Source organism: Scomber scombrus, chromosome 10, assembly GCF_963691925.1.
Source record: "Scomber scombrus chromosome 10, fScoSco1.1, whole genome shotgun sequence".
NCBI classification, from domain to species: Eukaryota; Metazoa; Chordata; class Actinopteri; order Scombriformes; family Scombridae; genus Scomber; species Scomber scombrus.
Window position 1 is genome coordinate 14,418,743 of NC_084979.1, and position 25,452 is coordinate 14,444,194.

The 25,452-nt window shown below is 39.2% G+C and overlaps 1 protein-coding gene across 1 annotated transcript; it reads left to right on the forward strand.

Annotated features, from left to right (window-relative positions):
* The first annotated feature begins 1,360 nt into the window (after positions 1-1,360).
* On the forward strand, positions 1,361-24,156 carry kcnc4 (potassium voltage-gated channel, Shaw-related subfamily, member 4). The gene is made up of 4 exons (XM_062426861.1): positions 1,361-1,975; positions 17,741-18,677; positions 19,508-19,684; positions 23,983-24,156. Exons 1-4 carry the CDS (start codon positions 1,361-1,363, stop codon positions 24,048-24,050), a joined length of 1,797 nt encoding a protein of 598 aa, XP_062282845.1. The 3' UTR covers positions 24,051-24,156.
* The last annotated feature ends 1,296 nt before the right edge of the window (positions 24,157-25,452 follow it).

A 25,452-nucleotide genomic window follows, 5' to 3' on the forward strand; every position in this document is an offset into this window, starting at 1 on the left:
CATCCCTGGGTTAAAAGACAGTGTAGAACAGTACATATAATAAACAGTAATACCAGATCAATTGCAGCCTATTCGTCTACATATAGCAATGGTTCATCAGTGCATGAATATGCAGTATGTCTCTTACATTTGTACATACAGGAGTGGACACATTAACACCTGTGCAGCCTCATACAGTCCCATGCAATAAAAGGAACACCAGAATACCCAATTGCTCACATATTGTGCTCAGTGCTGTTTGTTTGCTCTCTTTGCCACGTGTTTCATTTAATTTGCAGCCATGCATTCACGGCTGCAAAGGCTGGTGCCCACAGTGTAGGTCAGTATGTTCCTATGATGATCCAGACATGCATATGCACAACATGTTGCATCTTTAAAAAAAAAAAAGTAAGTAAATTGAGGGTCAGTGAAACAGCTGCGCTATCTCTCTCTCTCAAACACACACACACACACACACACACACACACACACACACACACACACACACACACACACACACACACACACACACACACACACACACACACACACACACCATCAGCCCATCCTGTCGGTCTAATTAGAGGGAGTGGTTCAATAATGCGCCAACCTCCGCCAGCAGTCCAAGAGTTAAACTCCTGAGCCTGCTGTTGAACGCACCATCCAACCGGGCTGTCGCTAAGGGAAGATAGGCTACTTGTGGAGAAGCAACAGATCCCCAGCTGGAAAACAACCCCACATCTGGTACACGAGCTGAGCGTTTTCAACAGGAAAAATCTGGTGGAATATTTCAGTGACTGATTTCATTTAATGCGCGACTGGATAATTTTCTGCCTCCCTGGTGTGTGTGTGTCTGTGGAGAGAAGAAAAGTTGTCAGGAATAGTTGTGGATATTAACGTTACAGAATTTGGAGTAGATTTGTCAAAAAAGGGGTACGAAGTGTTACATTACTTGAGGCTCAATGGCTCATCCTGCAGGGCCGTACCACCGTGCGTAATTGGCTAATATTCTTCTTTTGACTGGAAAAGGTGCACTGTTCATGAGAGGAAGACAACTGCCAAATCTGGGGGCATCAGTGTAATTCCTGTTGCACAATCTGTTCGACAAAAACATTTCAAAGCACACACAGGTAGCCTGCCACCTGCGTTTTCTTACGACAGTAGGCTGAGTTTTGTAACAGGTGTTTTTTATTGAGCGTCTCACTTTAGCGCTGTCTGGACCGTTGTTGTTGTTGTTGTTGTTCATTTCTTCGGATAAATGAGCCACACCGGCCATTGGACTGGGGTCTGAAATGAGGTCGCACTTAACGTTATTTTGTTGATAACTGCACGAGTCGACAACATATTGTAAGAGGGAGGCGAAGAGCCACAAGGTCTCTAAATGATAAGCTCCGTGTGTGTTTCCTCTTACCGAGGGCGCAAGTCAGGCAACAAACCCCCATCTAAATCATGTCTGAAGGAGGAGATGGCCAGATGGGAAGACTCGGATAAAATTATCATCAACGTGGGCGGCACGAGACATGAAACCTACAAGAGCACCCTCAGGACCTTGCCTGGGACACGCCTGGCATGGCTTGCCGACCCGGACACACAGGTCAGCTCCGACTCGGACGCTGCGCCCCCAAGCTCGAGCGAGTTCTTCTTCGATCGACACCCGGGCATCTTTGCCTACGTGCTCAACTATTACCGGACCGGTAAGCTGCACTGCCCCGCCGACGTCTGCGGACCGCTCTTCGAGGAGGAGCTGGCCTTTTGGGGGATAGACGAGACCGACGTGGAGCCATGCTGCTGGATGACCTATCGGCAGCACCGGGACGCGGAAGAGGCCCTGGATATATTTGAGCCACCAGACCCAGACGACACTGACGACGACAGAGAGATGCCTAGGCGGTTCGGTATCGAGGACTGTCCAGACAGGTCGAGGGGATGCTGCGAAGTTTGGCAGCCAAAGGTGTGGGCCCTGTTTGAGGACCCATACTCATCCAGAGCAGCCAGGGTGAGTTCATCAGGTGTTTCTGCTCTGAGCGTTTTAGTCGCCATATGTCGATGTGAGACCATAAAGCCCTCAAGTGATTTTCCATCTTGGAAAAAAAGGTGCACATTTTCCTAATCAACAGGTGTCCACACGAGGTTCAGACAATCAGACTGTACGGGCTACAGGTGAAACTTCAAATCTGCAATGTTCACATCATAATCTGAATTTCTCTTGATTTATACCAGATGATTTAGTCCAGTAGCCTGTGACTCGCTCTGGTCAGAAGAGTCAGCAACTCCATTCAACGTCAGTTTACTCATTTCAGCAAGATAATTCATAAATGTTGCTCATTGAGTCCTGTCAAGTCTAGACTGCTGATGTCTCCAGTTCAATATCCTCCTGAAATTGTGAGGTTTTGCTGTTTTAGTAGTCAACTGAGTATAGAAAACGTCGTCTTGCGTAGGTTTGTGAATAATACGTTTACTGTGGTTCACATACATATCTACAGTGTTTGTTCCTAGCAGCTTTGATGCTGTTACTTTAAATTTAACGTTAAAGGGCAGGTTCGCAATTTTTATGTCTGTTTTAAAACAGCAGCCATGCAGGACCCCAAACAAACCTTGACAAGTGTTTTTCTTGCTCTAATCATTCCTCCTGTTCACACTGACCATTAAGGGATACTAATCTCCTCTGTAATGTGCTTTAGGTGTAGGTGATGGAGGCCAAAATCCACAAGACTCCTTCTGTGCAAAGAGTATTTTAAAGTTTACTTTGAGCTATTTTTAAAATACAGACACGCCCCAAAGTACCACTTTATCATTTTCAGTGTGCATCAATACAAGATTCAGATTTTAGTTCACCTACTTGGGGATGCTGGAGGGTAAAATCTGTATTTTAATCATGTATCTCTCTAGAACTGGTTTCAATTGAGTACTCTTGAGATAAACATCAGTAAAACTACCACCTCTTACAAAAGGTTAGAAAAGGTTAATTGTTTTTGGTACTTGGGAACTTGTATAGATAACCATCTTAATTTTATAAATAACACAGGTTATGTTTTTAAATATGGAGAGGATATATTTACTCAGGAAGCTTAATGACTTTGAGATGAGCCAGGATATTCTTGAAATGGTGCACAGGAATCTGGTGGAAATCATCTTGTCTTTTAACATGGTTGCGCAGTACGGACACTTGGATGTCAAATGTGAAGGACACCTGTCAAGAGTGGTACAACAAATCATAGAGAAACCACAGCTGCAATTTGAATTACTTCCCTCAGGAAAGTGCTTAAGACTGCCATGTGCCACCATAAATGTCCAAAAGAAATAATTTGTCCCCAGCTGAGTTAAATGGATTAAATACATAGTCATACACAGTCACTCCATTACTTCAGCCCTCGCTGAATTTTCTTATGTTTGTGGAATTGGCACTACGTACCTTTTTGTGATGGGACTATTGAACTGTATTTGAATTGCCTATGATTGAACTCCAAGCCCTCCCAGTTCAATGTTTTTTTTGTTTGTTTCTTTCAAAGTTACTGTTTTTTAGTGTCACATTTCCCCTTCTTGTTTTGATCCTTCCACTGCAGCTCAACAGGAAAACTGTCTGTTAAAACACAAAGAGGTAAATTTTGACTTAAGAACACTTTAACCGTGGAAGATATCCATTTTATTTGACTAATTCAGACACCTGAAACCTCATATTATCTTCAGACAAACTTTTAGATACATTTTTTGATCAAAACAAGGACTGTGGATTTTGTCCGTTATCACTTACATTATAAACTCATTTGGAGGGATCTGCTAAGAGTAAAAACAGGAGGAATGATTACAGTGAGAAAAATCTATTTCAATATTCATTGGGGCACCTGATTATTGATTTAAGACAGACTTGAAAAATTGTGAACCTGTTAAACTAGTGTGGGAAGTTTTTGGCAAGTTGAGTCGAGGATTCGTCCTTCTTTGTGTGGAAAGAGTATTGTTTTTTTTTAGGGCACGTCTGCTTTCTGGCCAAAGGTCGCATCCTCACATTTGTTTCATTGACTGTTTTTCCATTAACAGATGTAGAGTTCATGAGTCCATGCACTAACAAGGGACTGAGCTTGAACATTCTTAAAGGAGAAACATGATCAACATCCTACTTATCACTTTAACTGTGACACTTTTTAAACAACAGTTTAGACAGAAAATCTGACAAATACTGTTCTAAAATACAACTTTGTGATCATTTGTGATAATTTCTTAGAATCAGTTATTATTGTGAAATCAGATCAGCCAGTGGCTTTCTGTTTGTGATTGTAAGACAGAGCCAATAAAAACACAAATGATAGATGAGTGTAACCACTGCCCTGGGATAAGTGATGAAACATTTGAAAGAAAGGGAAGTGAACATGAACAAACAACAACTACACTGAACAAAATGAAAAATTACAAACTGTTGCTTGCACTTTGGCTTATAAAAAGAGCTTTCCCTAGTCAATAAGTCAGTGTGTTTGAACACAATTTTGGAGTTATTAAAAACCCACATACAGTGCAGGGCCAAAAGGATGTGGACACCCATGTTCAGATATGTTTGTCATTTTGGTGTAGAGCTGTTTAGAGCTGCAATGATGAGTTGATTAATTGATTAGTTGATTGATGTCTTTAGTCTTCAATGATAGATAACTGAATATCTTTTGGTTGTGAACTGATATTTGAGACAGTACAAGACAGTTTAGTTTGCGTCTTGGGCTTTGGGTGATAGTGATTGCTGTTTTTCGCAAATTTTTACTATTAATTGATAATGAAAATACTCGTTAGTGGCAGCTCTAGAGCTGTTTTTCTTGGTTTGGGAAGGAAATCTTCATGCTAAAGCATACAACTTTGTGGCAACAGTTTGGAAAGGGTCATTTTCTGTCTCGAGTCCAAAATGAGATCCATGTACAAATGATTTTCTCACTTTGGTGTTTTAGAACTCGACTGGTGTGCCCAGAGCCCTGAGCTCCACCCTACCCAACACCTTTGGGATAAACTGGAACACCAACTGTGAACTAGGTCTTATGCCTTTTGGCTGAATGAGAGCAAATCCTTGCAACCAGGTTTCCAAATCTTGAGGAAAGTTTTCCAAGAGGAATGGAATCTGTTGAAGCAGCACATGAATGTTGTTGTTGGGTGGGGTTTGGGTGTCCATATATTTTTGTCCATCTTGTAAATCTTTTCTGTTACTTCAGCATCTAACTTGTAATATAACACATTTGTCGAGTTGCACAAGTACATTTTCCTTTTTTTCTTAAATTTCTTCTGGCAAGCAAATATTCCTTTCAATCATTCACTGAGCAGTTTTTAAAAAAAAGCATAAGTTATGAAATTGTACCATAATGCTGAAAATAGAGAAACTGCTGTTTCATGAAAGAGATGCTGTGCTGCTGCAGTGTTCCCACACATCCTGTTCATAGTTTGCACTTGAAGGTCCTCAAAGCACAAGTGTTTGAAAGGCTGCAGGAGTGTATAGCCATGTACACTAAATCAGACCATATATTACACAGAGGAATTGGGATCTTAACACACATGTATGTAGTCATGAGTATGGGTGAGATGTGTTTGAGCTTATGCATGTGTGTTATATATTTTATATTTTTATGCTGCAATTGGACTGTTCAAATGGAGTTTCATTGTATACTTGCAATGGAAATAAAGATCTATCTATTGATCTATCTATACAGGTACAAGAAAAATAAAATTATCATCTGTTCCTTACATGCATGAATATACATAATTGCATGTCACCCAATCGTGCAGCATTGAACATTTCAGTAAATTTCCCCTAATTTTTGAAGAATTAACATAATGCATGTTAGTGCTAAAGAGATTTACATTTCCTCTTTATTCTAACTTATTCAAATCCATCCCAGATTTATCCTCAGAGTATATCAGCCAGCTGTAAGCATATGAAAGTATATGATGCCTAATGACTTTGCTATAAAAGCAGCGGAGTGCTTCGTGAACTAAACGTGAAAGCAAGTATCAAGTGTCACTACAGCAGGAGTTGTCAGAAAGAAAAAAACATTTAGTCCAGAAAGAGGAAGGCTGATGCTCCCTCTATTTTCTCTCTGCCTGTTTATGGAACTGAGTGGTCTATTCAGATGATCTATTCATGTCTGTTCTCACAGTGTTGCACCAGTATAATGTTCTTATTGCATGCCAGTCACAATACAAATAGTGTTTATTTTAGCTTCTTGTCCAGGTGGCATTTGCAGGCTGTCACTGTAGACTGAGTCACAGCTGCCGCTGCATGGTGCCATCTGAAGATGTCAGTTAATCGAGTCTGTCTCTCACCACTGAATATTTGTAAATGAATCAATTATGATTTAAGAAATTCTACAAAAAACAGTAGGATGGATGAATGTGAATCTTTCTGGAAGTATGTGATGAGAATGAGTATATGGCGGCTCCATATTGACCCAGGCATAATGTTTATTGCCCATTTTCTCTCCAGCTGATTCATGTACATATGTTTGCTCTATGTGCATTCTGAAAGCATGCAGAGTACATTTTGAGGGACTCACGTTACCTTTATGGACATTTCATTTAAAAACCTTTTGAGCTCATCTAAGGTAATGTAATTCCTGAAAGCCGGAAAGGAAGTTAATCTGTCCATCATTTAAGCCACATCCTCCATTCAGTATCAACCAAGACTGGAGGTGCAGTTCTGTAAAAGTCAGCACATGAACCCTTTGTGCTGATGACAGCATCACTCACAAATTAAAAACATGAGAGGATCATATAGGTATATCATATACAGTGCAGAGTGTTTACATTCACATCAGAGGAAGTATGTATGAATTGTAGCCCTGTTAAGCCATGCTAGCTGCATAGCTCACGGCACTATGTGATGGACTGTCATGCAGTTTTGTACAGACATTCATGGTCCACAGAGGATGAATCCTTCTGACTCTGGTAAAGCCTTTTCCTTTAGTGCCACAATGAGAGTGACATTTTTGGTTTTCAAAAATGCTCAGCTGTACTTTGTGTTTGGTGCTAATTCACAAATGTTAACATGCTGAGAAACAATCACATTTCAAGCAAAAATACAGAACCTTTGCTGGTTCTGGTTTCTTACATATGAGAATTTGTTGCTTTTTTCACTATTTCTGACATTTGATGGACAAAATGACTCATAGATAAATTCAGAAAATAGGGAGATGGGTCAATAACCAAATAATTATCAGTTGCAGCCCTAGTTAGCATTGTCATCATGAGTGTGTTAGCATCCTGATGTTAGCTCAAAACACCATTGTGCCTAAGTGAAGCCTCCAGTTTTAGGGGACAGAAAGCAATTGGACAAGTTATAATGATATTAATTTAAAGTTGTCATAGTTAATATTCATAGTTTATGACTGGCAGAAGTTTATGACTCAGCAGCTCTCTTTGGCAGGCATTTTCTTGCTTGTTTAGGGTTTTTTTTTGCCTTCAGTCTGGTTCTCAGAAAGTGAAACACATGTTCAGCTGGATAGAGCAATGGTTCTCAGACATTTTCACAGCACCTCAATTGACACACTAGCATTAGACCACAGACCCCCACCTAATAGGATTTTTGCTTTTAGATGTTGTATTACATGAAGTGTGTCTAACCGATGACCCAAATAGTCAGACATTCTGTCATTTGTTACTTATGGATGGAGTAAAGGGAACATTTCTATTCTTCCCACACCCCACTTTTAGGACCACTGGGATAGAGGGATCTTTGGCTGCCTTTTATGCATATTTAGGATGAATTGTCCTTAAATTTGGGGGATAATTATGATAAATTTTTAATTTTTAATTTTTTTTACTCTGTTTACCAAATATGGAAATTAATACTCAAACAGTCCTTACATTTAAAACATTAACCTCATAGTGTTTTTTCACTTTTAACCCCATTTGTTTGCATACAGCTAAATCTTAGAAGAACATATAATTGTTTCAATAGTAATGCTAACATGAATGATTAAAATACATACCTGATAGTTTAATTTGAAGACACTTGGGAGCAGTTTTGGTGAGGGAAACTTGCATTTTATATTTTTTAAATGAGACCATATTCTATTCTTGCAGTGACCCTTTACAGGATTCAAGAAACCTGACAGTTGAATATTCCAGTTTAAAAACATGGAGAGCTTTGTGGCACTAATAGTACCCTAGTACCCTGTACTCTCAGTTGTGTTAAATATGACAACCAGACTTAGCATTAACATTAAGTTCAGACCAGATAACTTTGTACAATCTTCTCTAATGCAATATTTGACTAAATCCCCTGATGCTGAGAATTAATCACTGCTGTGGTAATAGGCTGCAACATGTTATCAGTGGTGAGCAATTAAAACTGACTCTCCCACAGAAAAGAGAGTATTTTCTCCCACATAAAGCAAGACATCAATTTGTCTTTGCTATGAGAATGAGGGATGGACTGATTTAGAAACAAAATATTCATGCTTTGTTTTGTTGTTTGAAATGAAATATTATGAAATATAAATATTCAGTGGAAAGTCTAACCCCAATAGAAGCTGAATTTTGACGTTAGGGAATCATATTCATGTATTCACTTCTTACTGTAAGTATCACAAATCAAGCCACCACATCTTCATCAAGACTTCGTTTCTGTTTGGAAACTGCTTTACTCATTGTTAATCATGAAACTTATTCTCACACCTCACATTTGTCTCACTGTGACACCACGATGATAAATAATAAAGGAGTGTTTTAGAGCAGAAGCTCTTATTCCTCTGGGCCTGGCTTTCACAGGGCTGACACCTTCCTCTGTTGCTCTGTGAATGGAACGCAAGATTTGATTTTTCACACATCATCAAAGCGCGCAGCCTTGTTAAGGAGTCTTTTATAACACTGAATTCTCTGCGAAAGAGGGATGTAATCCTGTGTGATTATGTTGGTTGTTTATTCTGCTCACTTCTAAGCTGTGTGCTGAAAATAGATTGGCTGTCTTGCTACGAGATCAGCGGGTTCATCATGAAGAGTTGCAGACTTTGCAAACTTTGCAGACAAATTAAAACAAAATCAATAAACATTACTGGAAAATGTAAAATATATGTACGGTTATGTCTTTGACACACGTTGCATAGGCAGTTATATTCAACAAGCCTGTCCTCCATCTCAGCTGTCCAACACACCTGTACAACAGCTTATTTCTTTGTGGTTTCAGTTTCAAAAGTCCTCTCATTCACTTCCATTTCCTTTTAGACATGTGTCTCTCATTGGCTATTGGGGTCCCGCATGGAAAGTAGTGATTTAATAATCCAGATTTTTAATCCTAAATATCAAACTTGTTTGAACTGATTAGGGCAGCGCTGATAAAACACATTACCAGATAACCTGGGCCAAACATGGGTACTGACCAAGGTTCCAGACCAGATCCTCCGTCTGACTGAGAGGTGAATCAGGGATAAATTGGCCCAATATTCCTGTAGTCCGAGTCTGGCTTTAGGGATGTCCTGAGCCGATCTCAAAGGTTGGTATTGGGGTTGATCAAGGCATTTTTTAACTGATCTGTTTTGGCAATATTGATCTGATCCTTTGTTTTGTGTCAGCTGTCACACAGGTGTTATAAATGGAGTGCACAATTTGTGGCAGGAAGCAGAAGCATATTCTGGCATACCTGCGGCTAAAATGTCTGCAGTGTGGAATTTAAAATTGGAAAAGAAAGCAGTTCAAAATGTACTTGTAAGGCCTGCAATGTAACACAGCTGTGTTCAGTAATACCAATTTGATACAGCACCTAAAAAATGAACTAACGTCTTCTGGAGCTTTTGGAGCCATGGTCCACCATGCTGTACCCTCTCGACACAGACAGGTTGCAGGCAATTTTTTAAATTTAATTGTCAAGCATATACGTTGGATTGATTTTAATAACTTAATGTAATGGTATTAATATTATTAGTATTATTACCACTAGTATTAATTAATTATATTGTGGATTGTGCAGTTGTAATATCTAGGAAAATGCAAGTATTGAATCAAGACATCACTACTAACAATAGTGAAATAAGTGGAGAAGATTGGCCCAGCAGATTGAATAGTATCCGCTTTAAACCTTGACTTCAGAAAGTGTGTTTAAATTCCAGAGAGAGAGGAAAACAAAAATCTTTGTGTTTCTCTCTTTTGACTTATTCCATCTGTATTAATGTTTTTAATCAGCCTCTATTTGAAGTGGTTTGATTGATGATCAGTTAAGAATAGCCAAATACTCTTTAGTAACTGTTTTTGGATTTTGATGAAATTAAGTTGCTTAATTTTCTAGCTTTTTTTCCCCCAGCAGAGTTTTTTTCAGCCAGTTGTCATGGAGATGGCTCGGTTGTCATCCTCAGTATGGAGACTTATTTACGTGACAACAGGTGGTCATGGTCCGTTCAAGGTTGGTGATTGTTGGCATTTGATGTGGTTGTCCTTTTTTCGTTTTTCTCTGGCCATCTACTGACTCCTTTTCGATGACCTTTGGCCTCTTCCCAGGTGATGCTGTAACGGGATTTGGTCTGGTGTTCACAGACAGCTCATGTTGTCTGTTTCAGGTTTTCATTCAGGGTCCTCGCCATTTCACTGATCAAGTTTTCTCCACATCAGTTGCATGTGATGTAATGATGATGTCACACACCGTTCCAGTGTTTCTCTCAGGGATCATCCCAGGGTTGAACCAGCAGTAATGATGTTTTGTTTTTTGTTTTTTTCCCGCTAAGCGCTGATTCCTGGCGATTTGAAAATTGTCGCTATATTTTATGAAATAAAAGCGTCCCGTGGGATGGGGACCCACTCCTTGTACCTGTTGGCCTGGAAGACATTTTCTTTTCTGCATCATCCTGTTATGTTGTAACAGGTGGTTTTTGGTGTTTCCAGAGTCCTGTCACTGCTGCAGTTCATCGACCAGTGATGTAGGAAATGACTTAATGCCCCTCAATAGCAGGGGGTTAAAAGTTGAGGTGTCGCCACTCTTTTTTGGTGACGTCTCTGCGTCTATGAAATATAAACTGATAATGAAAGACTTCTCTACAGATTCCCTGGAGACACACAGCTGACAGTCTTTGGTCAATGCTCCTATGTCTTCAGGTGTAAAGACTCTCAGACATGAGTTAGTGTGACATGAATTCCAAGAAAACAGCAGCTGCTGAGCTCATTGGCTTTGCAGCTGCTGACTGCTCAGAAGGCTCATTGTTGGTGTTGCATACAGTATAGCGTGTCGGTGTTAGTAACAGAGTGATGCTGAACAGCTGGAGGTGATGGCTGTGATGGGTCTCCCCAGCTGCTGCATACTGACGCACAGCCTGCTGCCTGTTTTGTCTACTGTCTTGTTCTCTCCCACCCTGATTTTCCCAGCTGGGACTGGTTGGCTGTCCCCTTAGGGGGCCCTCAGCTCCGTCTGCACACTGACACCTGATGAACTTTGATTGATGCCTTTTTGGCACCAATGTTTAGCATTTCTAATCCTCAAAGGTTTCACTGCTCTACAGTTATAGGTGTTTGTTTTATCTGTAACATTATCGGATCTGTTTCTTGAAAACAAAAAGAACAGGACAAGGCCTTGTTAGAAATTTTCGGATCTATTACTTATGGAGTTTTTCCTGTAAATAATGTGAGGTTTACATCAATTGTTACTCACCAAAATGCACTGTGTGCATCAATACATTTCCTTCCTTATTCCTCCTTTTGGAGCCTTGCTGTGGAACAGGTTTCCACTACATATCCAGGTGTTAAAAAAGGGGCTGATAGAATTAAGGTTAGGACTGATTTATGAAATTGGGTCACGGAACTATAATGAAATTACAATTTTACTTAAGCCATCAATGATGAATCAATCAATCATGAATGAATGTTATCCATTAGATTCTGTTTTGTGTCTGTTATCCATAAATAAATAAATAATATCATATCATATAGCTGTAAAACAAAATGCAAACGCACAAATAATAACATTTCACAAAAGAACAGTAAATGTACTACAAGAACTGTATAATATAACTTTATTGATCCCCTGGAAGAAAAATTGTTATTACAGACACACAAAAAACAGACTGAAGAAGAGGCAGGAAGAGGGCAGTAGAAGTAGAAAATATATGCAGCATACAAATAATAAATGAAGTATGCAAATTATATAGATTATGTTATTAGGTCCCCACTGATATTGGATGTTTGTGGCCGATGCTGATATTAGGGAGTAAAACAATTCAGATATTCAAATATTGGCCGATAATCTTATATATACAGGATTTACACATGAGCACATTATTTTGCAAACACTTGTGACAAAAGATATGTAAGGGAAGCATGATAGTTTACAGTTTAATAATAAAGAATATTGTATGAAAGGACATAAGTGCACTGAAACAGTAAACATCACTGGCAACTCAATGATTATAAATAATTATAAATTAAAAAATCATATGTACGTATATTCAACATGAATTCAGAATTTTTTTTAAGTGTACATGCAAATGCTGCCTATATAACTTTAAAAATTAAAAACAAAATTGGCACATATTGGACATATATGCTGATACCGATATATCAGTGATATTTCTGATGATAATATTGGATGACTGATATATTGGTTGGGTTCTAAATGTTATATAATGTTAGTATCAGCTTTAACCCTCAGCAGGATTTGAGTAATAATATTTACATACCAGGAAAACAAAAGCTTCATATAAACATTCAGTTACTGTACAATCCATTCGGCCTTATGATGACTGCTGCTTGTAAAATATGGGTGGGCTCAGCAGACCGGCATGGAAATGCTATATAGCAGCAAAGAGACATTATGGCATTCACTCCAACACAGTGACTGTGTTTAAAACTTCCACTGCTGAGCTGTAAACGTGATACTGTGGTCTCCCTTTGTGTCAGGCTTAAAATAGACTATAAATACATATTTTAAATATTGCGAAGTTTATCGGCAGACATGGAGGTCTACTAAAGAGCCACAAACAAACTGATAAATACAAATAGCCAGAGAGATAAAGAAACAAACACGCAAAACTTATTATAGACACATACACACAGGTGTGAGGTCTTGCTGTTGGACTTTCGGGTTGAGCCTTTTAAAAGCAGAGAATATTGTCGTTGTGTGTGCCAGGAGCTCCAGCACCTCCCCTGCAGAGGTGCTTCTGGCTGCAGATACCCAGCTCTGTTTAGTCCTGGGATAAACTGTTTGGCATTTGAGTAAACTGAAGGCTGTCAGGGCCTGTTGGGCTCATCACAAGAGTCCGAACAGCAGCAGGATTCACAGCTTTTATTTGGTTGCTGCTGGTTTGTTGTCACAACGGAGATATTCAGGAGATTATAGGGTATGATTTGTGTTTGTCAAAGCCACGGAGCAGTTCATTTACCATTTTAAATTTGTTATCTCTAGTTTAGTTTAGTTTACTCAGTTTGTTTTACATTCTCCCAACTCTTAAGAAAACTTTAAACTAATTAGTTAACTTCATTTCACCTACTACATTTTTCAGGCAGCAGGATAGCTAATATTTCTAGCTTTTAACTATCTTAAAATGGATTACATGTGTACATAAAAGTAAAATACATTTTTTTTCTTTTTTTAGCTGTTTGCAGGGATGACACATTGGAAACATTTATTAAGACCTTTGTGTAAATTGAACCTACCTTTTGCTCCATCACTGAAGTAAGTGGCTAATAGAAGTACATATTCGCAATTGACGATGTGTCTCCACTGTGTGCTGCAATGCAAAAGTGAAGCCAAAATATCTCCTTTCCAGGAGCTGCTATGTTGTTTGTGTGATGACATTTGGAGGCAGAGTCTGTGTAGGAGAGCCAGGATGATGGTCTGCGGGACACGCCCCCCTCAGCCATTCCGCTGTCTGATGGAGGTTTGAGAACAACTTTTGCAGCTGTCAAAGATGACATCACACCCCCTTTTTATATCGTCAAATAACAAATTAAAATCAAACTTAATCATAAAATGAGCAGTTTAGACAAGCATCAGCCTTATTAGAATGACGTATGACAGAAATCATCTTTGGGGAACATCTATTTGACATGTACTTTTATTTTTCGATTGAGGTTTCACTTTTTGGGAGCTGTCGTATTTTCCATATTCATACCATAGACTGTATAGATTCATACACAGTCAGTGGTATAAACACACAAGAACGTATTAGTGGTAATTCCAGGTTGTCTCCACTTGGACAGAACTAATTTTCCAAAACGTAGCCAATGTTTGATTTTGTCCCTGAAAAACTAATCATTGATGCAACAATATATGTTTTTATGGTGAAAATCTCTTTGAGTCTTATAGGGCAGCAAATAATTTAACCTATTTGAATGCCAGGTGTTTATAGATTTTTGTTAGCGACAGGATTGTAGATTCATCTGCCTGTAGTGCCACCATAAATCATTAAGTAATTAATTGTCAGCATATTCATCAGTTTCAGTATCATTTTCAAATCTAACACTTAAGTGGGAAAGGCTGCCAGTCATTGTTAGCATGACAAAAATTATTACAATTTGATGATTGATGACAAGCTCATCCATACAGGAAAGGGGTCCTGAGCTTCTGCTCTCTGTTGAAATTGTTTGGGCAGCAGCTCAACTGACACATATTAATGATTATTTGTTAAAAGGTCAAGATATGGCGCTGCTGAGCTGTACAAATTGGGAGAAAATAAAATGGTAAAATCTTTTCTTAAATAAGGAAAAAAGGGGGTTTGTTTTCAGCTGAGGAAGATATCAAACAAATGTTGGTTCATCATAGTCAATCCTTATTCAGTCAGTAAATGTCTGACAGATAAAAATAATAATTTCTGTGCAAGGTCCCTTCTTCTGATGTTTACATTGTGCTCACAGTTCATTGTCCAGGTGCAACAAGTCATGAACCCACAGTGGGACTTGGAAGTCCAGAGAGAGTTAATGAAATGCTGGTGTAATTTTATATTAATTGACTTCGAAATTTTTCGTAATGAGGTGCTGCATCAGAGTCTAGTCCCTCTGGTTTGGTGGAGACCACCTTCATTATCTGGCACTCTCTGTATATCTGGCTCGTCCGTCTGGATAGTTTTCCAATAGGGAATACACACATGAGACACACTGGAAACAAGGTGTGTGTATGTGTGTGTGTGTGTGTGTGTGTGTGTGTGTGTGTGTGTGTGTGTGTGTGTGTGTGTGTGAGAGTAAAAATTGCAAGTGCATGTTCTGATGTAAATTAGTACTTCATAATTTTAAGTAAATACATGCAGTTCAAACTAATTCACTGTTTCTGGAATACATTAAAATTTCAGATGAAAGCATGAAAAAAACATCTGCAGTCTGGCTCTTTGTGGAACCAAAATAACTGAATAAAAATGTGCTTTTAAATTTTCAAATATGCATGTATATGTGTATGTATAAAAGAACGATGAAAATTGATCCTTGACTAGCAGTTGCATTAAGAAAATCTTGATTTTGTTGATGCACATGATAGAAAGGAGTCATTAAATGCCTTTGACGTGGTAACAATCAGCCTATGTCTCTATAATATGCTAAATTTGTCATTTATTAAACCATGTGCTCAAATTTCCTTTAGTTTTTATTTAGTCTCTATGCTGTTTGGCTTGTTGTGATGCACCTTGTGACTCTGTGAATCACACACAGTGTACAGAAAGCTTTGGTGATGTTCAGGGACACCGTGTCTATGCAACAGGGGAAACTCTGAGCTCGTCTTGGGACAGAGCTAAGTTGTCCTGCGGCTCATTCTTCGTCTTCTCGGGGGATCCTGTGAATGCCTCAGAGCTCTGCAGGGAAAAAGCTGAGGAAGGTTGTTATGGTGGAGAGCTGCACAATATATGGATGCACAATAGAGATATGTACAATGTAATGTACACAATGTAATGTAATATCTCAGTTTTTGTCTATCCTTTCCTCTTACTGGACTTCATAATATTCAATTCTTATTTATTTTGCTTGTTTCACAGTGAATTAGTGTCCCTCATTGGACATTACATGCTTTATTTGTTTTAATCATAGACCCAAACACCATAAAGACAGATAGATATATGAGAGGCCCCAGCAGGAGAAAATGGCTGTGCATGCAAGGCACAGGTACATATTTATCCAGCTGGAACATTAGAAAGGTTGGAGAGGCATTACAATTTGTCCAGACTTGAGTAAACAATAAAGACAGCACACAATGTTAAGACAAACAGGGACAGACATGGCCATTGTGCTGGATCAGGTTAATGCCAGCCACATTGTTCAATTTGTCTTCCATAAATTGTAAAAGTAGTTTGATTCTCTCCCTATTTTGTTTGTATTTGTAAACCAGATCATTTGTATTATATCATAATGTTCTAAAACATTTGTGCTAGAGGGAACAGTGACAGCAGAAGAGATGTTTCACTGACTGAAACATGTCTGAGAAACCTGACAGCAGTGCAGGTGACTATTAAGCTTGTTCATTTATCCCCTGCTGTTCAGTGCCAGCAGGCTCTGCTCGTCCTTCCACTTCCCTCTCTTTCCCGTTGTGGTAACATACTGGTTGGAGACCACACTAATGTTGTTACCAGATTAACCTGCTTTATCTGGAAAAAATGAGACATTCTCTCCCTGATATATTTGAGAGACAACTCACACAATAGCCCCATCATGGTTGGTGTAGTAAGTCAGTTCACACAGCGTTGGCGCCATGCGAGCACCCCCTGCTGTCTTCGACTGGCAGGTCCCAATGTTATTAGAATCACGTTCTCTCTCAGCATGTCTCAGACTCTGTTCATGGGAGTAATTGGTTTGAAATTGGTTTGTTCGCTCAGAGAACATTGTCCTGGCTCTTTTGTGGACAAAGAGATTTTTTCAAATACATTAAAAAGGACTTTTCAGTCTTTAATCTCAAAACAGCAGCGGTAGTGGACAATCACAACAATTAATGATTTCCTGGCACTGATGAGATGTCATGAGGAGGTGCAGCGGCAGTGGAATGAGAAAATAGTAGATTTGTTTTTTATGTTTCTGGGTTTTGCTTAGGCTGCATGATTGGTTAAAAAGTGATAATATGAAAAAACTTTGCATTCAGTTCTATGACACTCATTTGATAAAATTATTTTTATCCCCATACAAGTTAGCAGAGAGCTAACTGGAAGTTAGCCGGCTCGACCAGTGGAGGTCTCTGGAGCACATTTAGACAGCCAGAGTGGGAATGTCCTGCTCAACATGAGATTTATAAACTCTGGTGTACTTTTGTTTATCTGGTGGCGATAGGCAGGGGCTTGAATTTAAGTTCCACACTGCAGAATTAAGTTTTCTTTTTTTATTTTCCACTGAAGCCACCTGCTGCTCCAGTTTTAAGAAAAACACAGATATCTTTTAATGTTTTTCACAGTGGTCTGGGTTCTTCTACTCCTTTGATTTATTCCTGCTGGTTTCTGCACATAAGGAGCATGATTTTCTCGCTTTCAGATGAAGCTTTGTCAAATATTGTGTCTTATCATATTTCTTTGTGCCTGAGTTAAGTGTTCTTACATCAGTGTTCATTTTAGTCTTTGCTTAATGTCAATCACCTATCATTCACTGCTTCTGCAAGAAAATAATCCCACAAATGTGCTGCTTTACAGACTTGATTGGCACATCCATGTCTTTTTTTGGTGGCTTTTTGACACTGTTAATTTTATCAATACAAATAAATCCTATAATATAAATTATATGTGGCATGGATAGAAAAATATTCACATGAGACAAGCAAAGACTTTAATGGAAGCTCTTGCACAAAACAACAGTAATGATTGCTTATTAATTGTGGGAAGACAAAACAATGTTGATGATTAATTGTTTGATCTTTCTCATCCAGGGAGTGGCACTTGCCTCCCTCTTTTTCATCCTGGTGTCCATCACCACTTTCTGCCTGGAGACCCACGAAGCCTTCAACGAACTGCAGAACCGCACAGAGTGGGTTGTCATCGGAAACACCACACAACAATTGGAGAGGACTGAGATGGTGACCAAGCCCATCCTCACCGTGGTGGAAGGCATCTGTGTGATCTGGTTCACATTTGAATTCCTGGTGCGCATCGTCTGCTGTCCAGACAAGGTGTTCTTCATCAAGAACACGCTCAACATCATTGACTTTGTGGCCATTCTGCCGTTTTACCTGGAAATGGGCCTGAGCAGCCTGTCATCCAAAGCTGCAAGTGACGTGCTGGGTTTTCTCCGCGTGGTGCGGTTTGTTCGGATCCTTCGGATCTTCAAGCTGACACGGCACTTTGTAGGACTGCGAGTGCTGGGACACACGCTGAAGGCCAGTGTCAATGAGTTCCTCCTGCTCATCATCTTCTTGGCGCTGGGTGTTCTCATCTTTGCTACCATGATATACTACGCCGAGCGCATCGGAGCCAGCCCAAACGACCCCACAGGCTACAACCACACACACTTCAAGAACATCCCTATAAGCTTCTGGTGGGCAGTAGTCACCATGACAACGCTGGGTTACGGAGACATGTACCCAAAGACATGGCTTGGTATGATAGTGGGGGCACTGTGTGCATTGGCTGGCGTCCTGACCATCGCTATGCCAGTACCTGTCATTGTCAATAACTTTGGGATGTACTACTCGCTGGCTATGGCCAAACAGAAGCTGCCGAAAAAGAAGAAGAAGCACAACCCAAACCCCGACGCTCCGACTGACTCAGTCTCGTTTGGAAAGTCGGATACAAACTCACATAGAGACAGCACTCAGAGCGACACCTGTCCCCTGGCTGCTGAGGAGAGTGTCGGCAGAAACCGTTCAGGTCAGGCTGCAGTACAATACTAAAGGGTCAGTTCACCCAAATTTCATAAAAACATTGTTTCATATACCCGTTGTGGTATCCAGCCATGCAGATAGTTTGGCTTTTAAGATCTGCTTCCAATCCAATGAAGGTGAATTGAATTGAATTTGTTTATTTGCATTGAAAAAAAAAAATCCTTTAAAATTTCATCAATCAAAACTTGATGTTAGCGCATCTGTGTCAAATAAATATTCCTCATCAAAGCTGTTATAAGCGCATTCTATCAAAGTTAAAAATAGAGGTATATCTTCAAATAATACATTTTATTTAAATAAGATTTATTTCACACACACACAAAAACCCCAAAATGAAATATATCTGCATGGCTAAATAACTCTAGGTGAGCAAGAAAATGTTTTTTTCCCTCTAACTTGGGTGAACTGGCTAATGACATTAATGTTACAGTTTTTTGTTTTCATTCATTTGTTTTTTTTATTTATACAGATTGTTTTGTTTAATTTGTTCTTTTAATTGGTGCATTCATCCTTTTTAAGACACAAATATTCGAGTGGCCTTAAGCCTAATGGTAACATAAAAAGCCATTGCATTTCTAGTCTTACACATAGTTCCTGAGGCTTTTCAGTTTGCCTGACAGATGAACCGTGTTCAGTCATAAAGACAGTAACACACCGGGATCAAATTACTCCTCATAACATCTCCGTTAAATTGGATTTCATCACAGAAAAATACCGATTTTATGCAATATACCTCTGGCTTTGTCTGGGCCCTCAGGGGAGACTCAATAAAAGCTTTGGCATTTACGTTGCTGTGTGTTTTTCTCTTCCTGTCAGACTCCAAACAGAACGGAGATGCAAATGTGGCCCTTTCAGAGGAGGAAGGCTGCAGCCTGACCCAGCCACTGTCTCCCAGTGAAAAGTGGTCCCTGCGGTGCTCTCGAGGGCGAGACAAAGCTAAGAAAGAGGCCACCTGCTTCCTCCTAACCTCTGGAGACCCCAACGTTCACACTGGTAGGTCACATACATACCAGCACATACTTGAATATATGCTTACTGCTTGTAGCATTGCACATTTAAATGTATGCTTGCTTTTGTTGTAGCTATACTGTGGTTTCAGTTCTCTGGGATATTCAATTTTAGTTCAAATTTGGTCTTCAGGTATTGTGATTCCTCCACTGATGTTCTCTGGGAATTCAACAGAAAATCTTATAAATCAAGATCATGTTGGAATCCTGTATCCAATGAGTTCCCGACAAGATCAATACTGCTCGATGTCTGTATGATAAATAAGAATCTGTCACTAGCAGCATTTTACTCAGACCTAAAATCAGGGGAAGTGAGATTAGAAGATTGTATGCGTCTCACACAACCAGGAAACAGTGAGTTTAGCTTATCAAAAAGACTGGAGACAGGGGGAATCAGCCAGCCTGGCTCTGTCAGTCCACCTCCACTACTTTTAAAGCTCACACATTATCAGGTTATATGTATACATTTTTTTGAGTCTCAGTTGGTTGCCTGGCAATCTCATAGACGAAAAAACTTACATCTACAAAAAAGGATTTTTAACTTTGACCAGACTAGCTGTTTCCCTCTGTTTCCAGTCATCATGCTATGCTAACATACATCTAGCCATCTCCTTGCTGTAGCTTCATAATTAGCTACAGACATGAAGGTGTATCAATTATCGAACTAGGGCTGCAAGTAACGATTATTATGACTATCGATTAATCTGTTGATTATTGTAATTATTGTATTGATTAGTTTTTTGGTCCATATAATGTCAGAAAATGGTGAAAGCTGTCAGTTTCCCAGGATCAAAGGTGTTGTCCTCAAATGTCTTGTTTTTGTCCACAACCAAAAGATATTCAGTTTACTCTCATAGTAGACTAAAGAAACCAGAAAATAGTCACGTTTGACAAGCAGGAATCAGAGAATTTGGGATTTTTTTCCCCCAAAAATAACTCACAATTAATCAATTATCAAAATAGTTACCAGTTAATTTGATAGTTGGCCACTAATCGATTAATCGTTTCAGCTCTACACCAAACCTGGCAAGAAAGGGAATAAGCGTGTGTCCCAAAATGTTAAACTCTAAGAGAGTGCCATAGATACTAAACCTCTTGCCATGTCTCTGTGTTGTGGGTGACACCCTGGTGGAGAATTTAATAACTACAGTGCACAGGTGATTCATCACAGTGAGGATTTTACTTTTATAAATACTGTATGAAGAACCTTGGACTTCATACAGTATTTATAACTTTGTTCCCTTTTCAGCTGTCAGAGGGTTTAACATGACTAAAAGTCTACAGCCAGGCTTGCAGCCCACGCTGTAATTACACACCAGAAAACAGAGTTGATGGATGGATGAAAAATTGAGAGAAAATTTAGCTATTCTTAGATCCGCACCGGTAATGGGGCAAGAAATGAAGGTTTGGCCTCAGGGTTGTGAAATGACAGAGGGAAGATCACGTTGTTAGCTAGATGCTGTTAGTTAACTCAAAGAACTTTATCCCCTGTATGGTGGGCTTTTTGTTATTAGTTTTGTAATGATCCTATCATGAATTAAAGTTGTACAGGTGATGGCACTAAAAAAGAAGTCAAATAAATTAGTCCCCTGAGGACCATGAAGAGGCGTCCATGTGTTGATAAAATGGATTTAAGGAGTGTTTAATTTTACTGCATGCCCACTCAACCTCAGCAACAAAATTTAAACAACATTCTGTTTTGCATGGAGGAGTTGTGTAAATGTCTACAGACTTGTGTTTTCTCATTAAAAAATTAGAAAACCCCCCGTATACTCACTTCCATTATTAGACTTCTATCATCTTTCCTGCAGCGTCCAACTGCCCAAAAGCAGATTTCAGTCATTATTCACTGGAGAGTTCAAAAGAAAATCAATGGAAGAGCTTTGTAGTACTAATTGCATCATCTATCTGTCTGTGTGTGCTCAGTGAAAGACTCTTTCTTGAATAATCACCTTCCGGGAGCGCTGCAGCATAGAATATGTAGTAACACAATGTACCAAACAACCTGTTGTGTCTAAATGTGTAAGGAATGCTCCACATACTCAAGTACGTATGTTCAGGTTCAAGTGCAAGCATTTGCAACATAATTGGATTCAATCAGTCATCTTCTGACACCCAGATTGTGTCAATACAACTTTAACCAACAGACTGTCACAGTGATTACTAACTTTAGCTGCACATTTTCAACATGCACAACCAGTTTTCTGTATTTTTGACTACTCTAAGAGTTGCCTGAATCGGATAATATGGCTATGAAGAAGAAGAAGAAGGAGATGTTCATTTTATTCGCTGAACTGACATCTGCTGTCAGCTTCCCATCTCTCTCCTCTTGAATGGCTGCTGGATCTCATATCTGAGCTTTTCAAACTACCCAAAAGCCCCTTGTGAGAAGAGGCTCTATATTTGGCATCTATGGATCCAGTCCTGACATCCTGAGCACACATCCCACCCAGACAACATCCTGCCTCCAAACAGCCCGATTATACTGAAGGTGTTTTCCTGAAAAACTGCACTTTGCAGTGAAGCATTTTTCTACAAAAGCTCATTAGCACATCACTGTTGAGGAAAAAAACAACACATAAATGGGGCACTTATTTTTGCTTAGCTCCTGTGAGAGTGTATACACTCGATTTTTTTGACAGCCCATTACAGGTAAATTGTATTTGAACTTTCCTGAAAGCCTCTTCAATTCCTGAATGTATTGAGTGTTGGATATTAGGTTCATGGCATGTTGTTACATGCAAAAAAAAAAAAAATCACACACAACCCTATTATATCTGCCAGATAAATGAGAAGAAGGACATGATCGTGGACATGTAGTGATGCTCTGGGGAGTAAATCATCTGTCAATATAAGATTCACAGCCTCACAGTCACAGTGGAAAAGACATAAACACAGAAAAAACACAACTCGTCCCCCAGCCTGCTTTCACGCAGATTTCTCTAATAACACGCTGAATGATCTGGTCAGCTCATTAAATTGTCGAGCGAGCCTTCTTCTGATCGCAGAAACAAAAACAATGGAAAGCTGAGCAAAGCCAGAACACCTCAAAACTAATCTTTGAGAGAGAGAGGAGGGGGGTAATTCAATTCTGAGCCCTGTGTCTGGTGAGTATGTGGATAATGACATCCAAGTCTATTACAGGCAAATATCACACATACACAAACACATTTTAGTGCACATTATCTACAAAAAAGGTTCAAGTGGACTTTCACTGTTTCCTAACAATGTTAAAAATAATTGTGCCGGGAATAAAAATCAAAAACCCTAATTTTTGTCCAACATGCAAAGGCCATTTTGAATGGTTAGATGGAGATAGATTATGTCACAGTGGATCTGCTCTTTGGAGTGATGCCCATAGGGGATGGTGCTAGGTTAATTCCAAAGTTACAGGATATAAGGTATGGATAATATTTCACCAGAGCAGTATGGCAGGAAACGGACAGATAGATGCAGCAGGTCTGAAGATGCTCAGATGGTTATCAGTGACAGGAAATGGTCGCCCGCCCTGTAGTTGGAACAAAATGCTGGCTGATTTAAAGCGATTAAGGTCGTCACAGGGAGTGTGTGACAGTGTTAGTACTCGCTGTCACAATTTACACATACAAAAGCAAACATCGTCCTGGTTGAAAGCACACTGTGTCTGTGATGTGACAACTGCCAGCTTACAATGAGCACATAATGGTGTGGCAAAGCATTCAAGTGCAGCTAAGAGAGCAGCAGCACACAGATATATAAGACGAACAGAAAAGGTTTTGGATGAGCTTCCATATTCCCAAGTGAGTCCTCTGGATGGCTGCCACTAATAGGTTTCCATTAACAGCATGGGTGATCAAAGCCTCCTGCTGGCCTTCCAAGTTCAGATCTGTAGGATTTCTTTGTGTGTGGAGTACAGCCAAAATATTAATAAATCAACAGTGAAATGAACAACAATTTTGATAAACAATTAATCATTTAAGTATTTTATTAAGCAAAGATTTCTAATTTTGAATCGTTTCAGTTTACATTTTTGGATTTTCAGCTTCTCTTTTTTATATAATTATAATGATATGATATATAAGATAATATTGTAATATCTTTATGAAACTTGCAATGGACATTTTTCACATTTTATATATCTATATGTTTTATACATTAAAAGGAATTAAAGGATTAACTGATTTTAAAAAACATTATTAATTACATTAAAAAAACGCAGCTCCCAGTTTATTTTCTAGGTCTTTCATCCTCATATCATAAGTCACTGTGTTTCATTGGATTTCTGTCCTTTGTGCTTGCTAACAGAGACCTGTAAAGACATCCTCGCTGCCACTGGAAACTACGCTCAGCCAGAGGTCACCACTCTGACCTGATGCTGATTGGCTACGAAAAGGAGAAAGAGCACGAATTGGCAGTGGAGTACATGCTGTGCAGAGCTACAGCAATGGTCCCTGCTCCTCCTTCCTAAATGAACTGCAGACAGGATTTATTTTTTATTCATCACGAGATTGTTTTTGGTTTTTGTCTCTGTCATACTTCTAAAACCCTGTGTTAGAATATCACATTCACCATATGTTCACTCATTTACATGTTACAAAGCATTTTGTATGTACTGCATGATCTAGCATTATATGATGTACCTTGAAAATGGACTACAGCTATTATGCTTTCCATTTAGTGGACATGTCTTAACCTGAAGTGACTGTTATAATGACATAGCGACAGTTTTGTTAATCAGATATAGCATTTGTGAGTGTGATTTTTTTTTCTGTGTTACAGAAACAGTCTGTTATAGTTCTTTTAGGGACTCAAAGACACTTAATCGTCATTTGGATGAATGTCTTGTATCCATAAATGTTGTCAAGTAAGAACACGTAACACACTTGTGAATATGGGATTGTGCAGCCTAACTGTTACTGTGAACTAGGATTAGATGAAACTTGAAATCATTGTTTGATCCTCGACAAAAACAGACCCAGAGCTTTTTGTCCTTGATCCGGTCTCTGCCTTCTGTCGTGCCACTGCTTTTTAACACTGACCACAGGGACAACATGCAGATACTTTGTCAAGACACAGTGTGGTATGAATGCTGCTCAGGCAACACATTGTTTGTAAATCCTTGTACAATAAGAGAATTTAACAAGAGAGAAAAAAAATCAATGGAGCAGTATTGTCTGTCTATTACATTAGCCATATACAATAGATGCATCAGTACTGGTTGAGTCAGGACCAACTCTATTAGATTACATGGTAGACTTTCATTACCATCATTCATAAAGAATACATATAGTACAATGCCATTAGTTCCACTTGTGCCTCACGTTGAGTAATGGAGTTAAATGTGTGCAGTGATGTAATTAGATTTGTTCCTTAACACTCCTGGTTGTGTCCGTTCTGTAGAAATGCTGTTAAATGTATCCACAGAACAAGAAGGAAGAGGAGTGCGGTTTTCTTTCACTTGTGACTTATGATATATTCCTCATGGTCTACCATAGTGGCCTTATGTTTAATAAACAAAGGGAAGGTTCATTTCATCTTCATTAGCCTCCAGCTCATTTCTTCGTTGACACGGAGTTCTGTAATTATGTATAAGCACAGTTGTACGTACAGTATGTAGCACAGTACAATATTCTGGATCATTCCTTCCTCTCTCCTGTGTATATGACATGCTTATGCACCATGAAATAGCTGTTAACCAATAATGAAAGATTATTATTTTGATAATTCACCTTTTCAGCCTCATTTCTTCATGTTGTTTCATGTTGTATATACTCG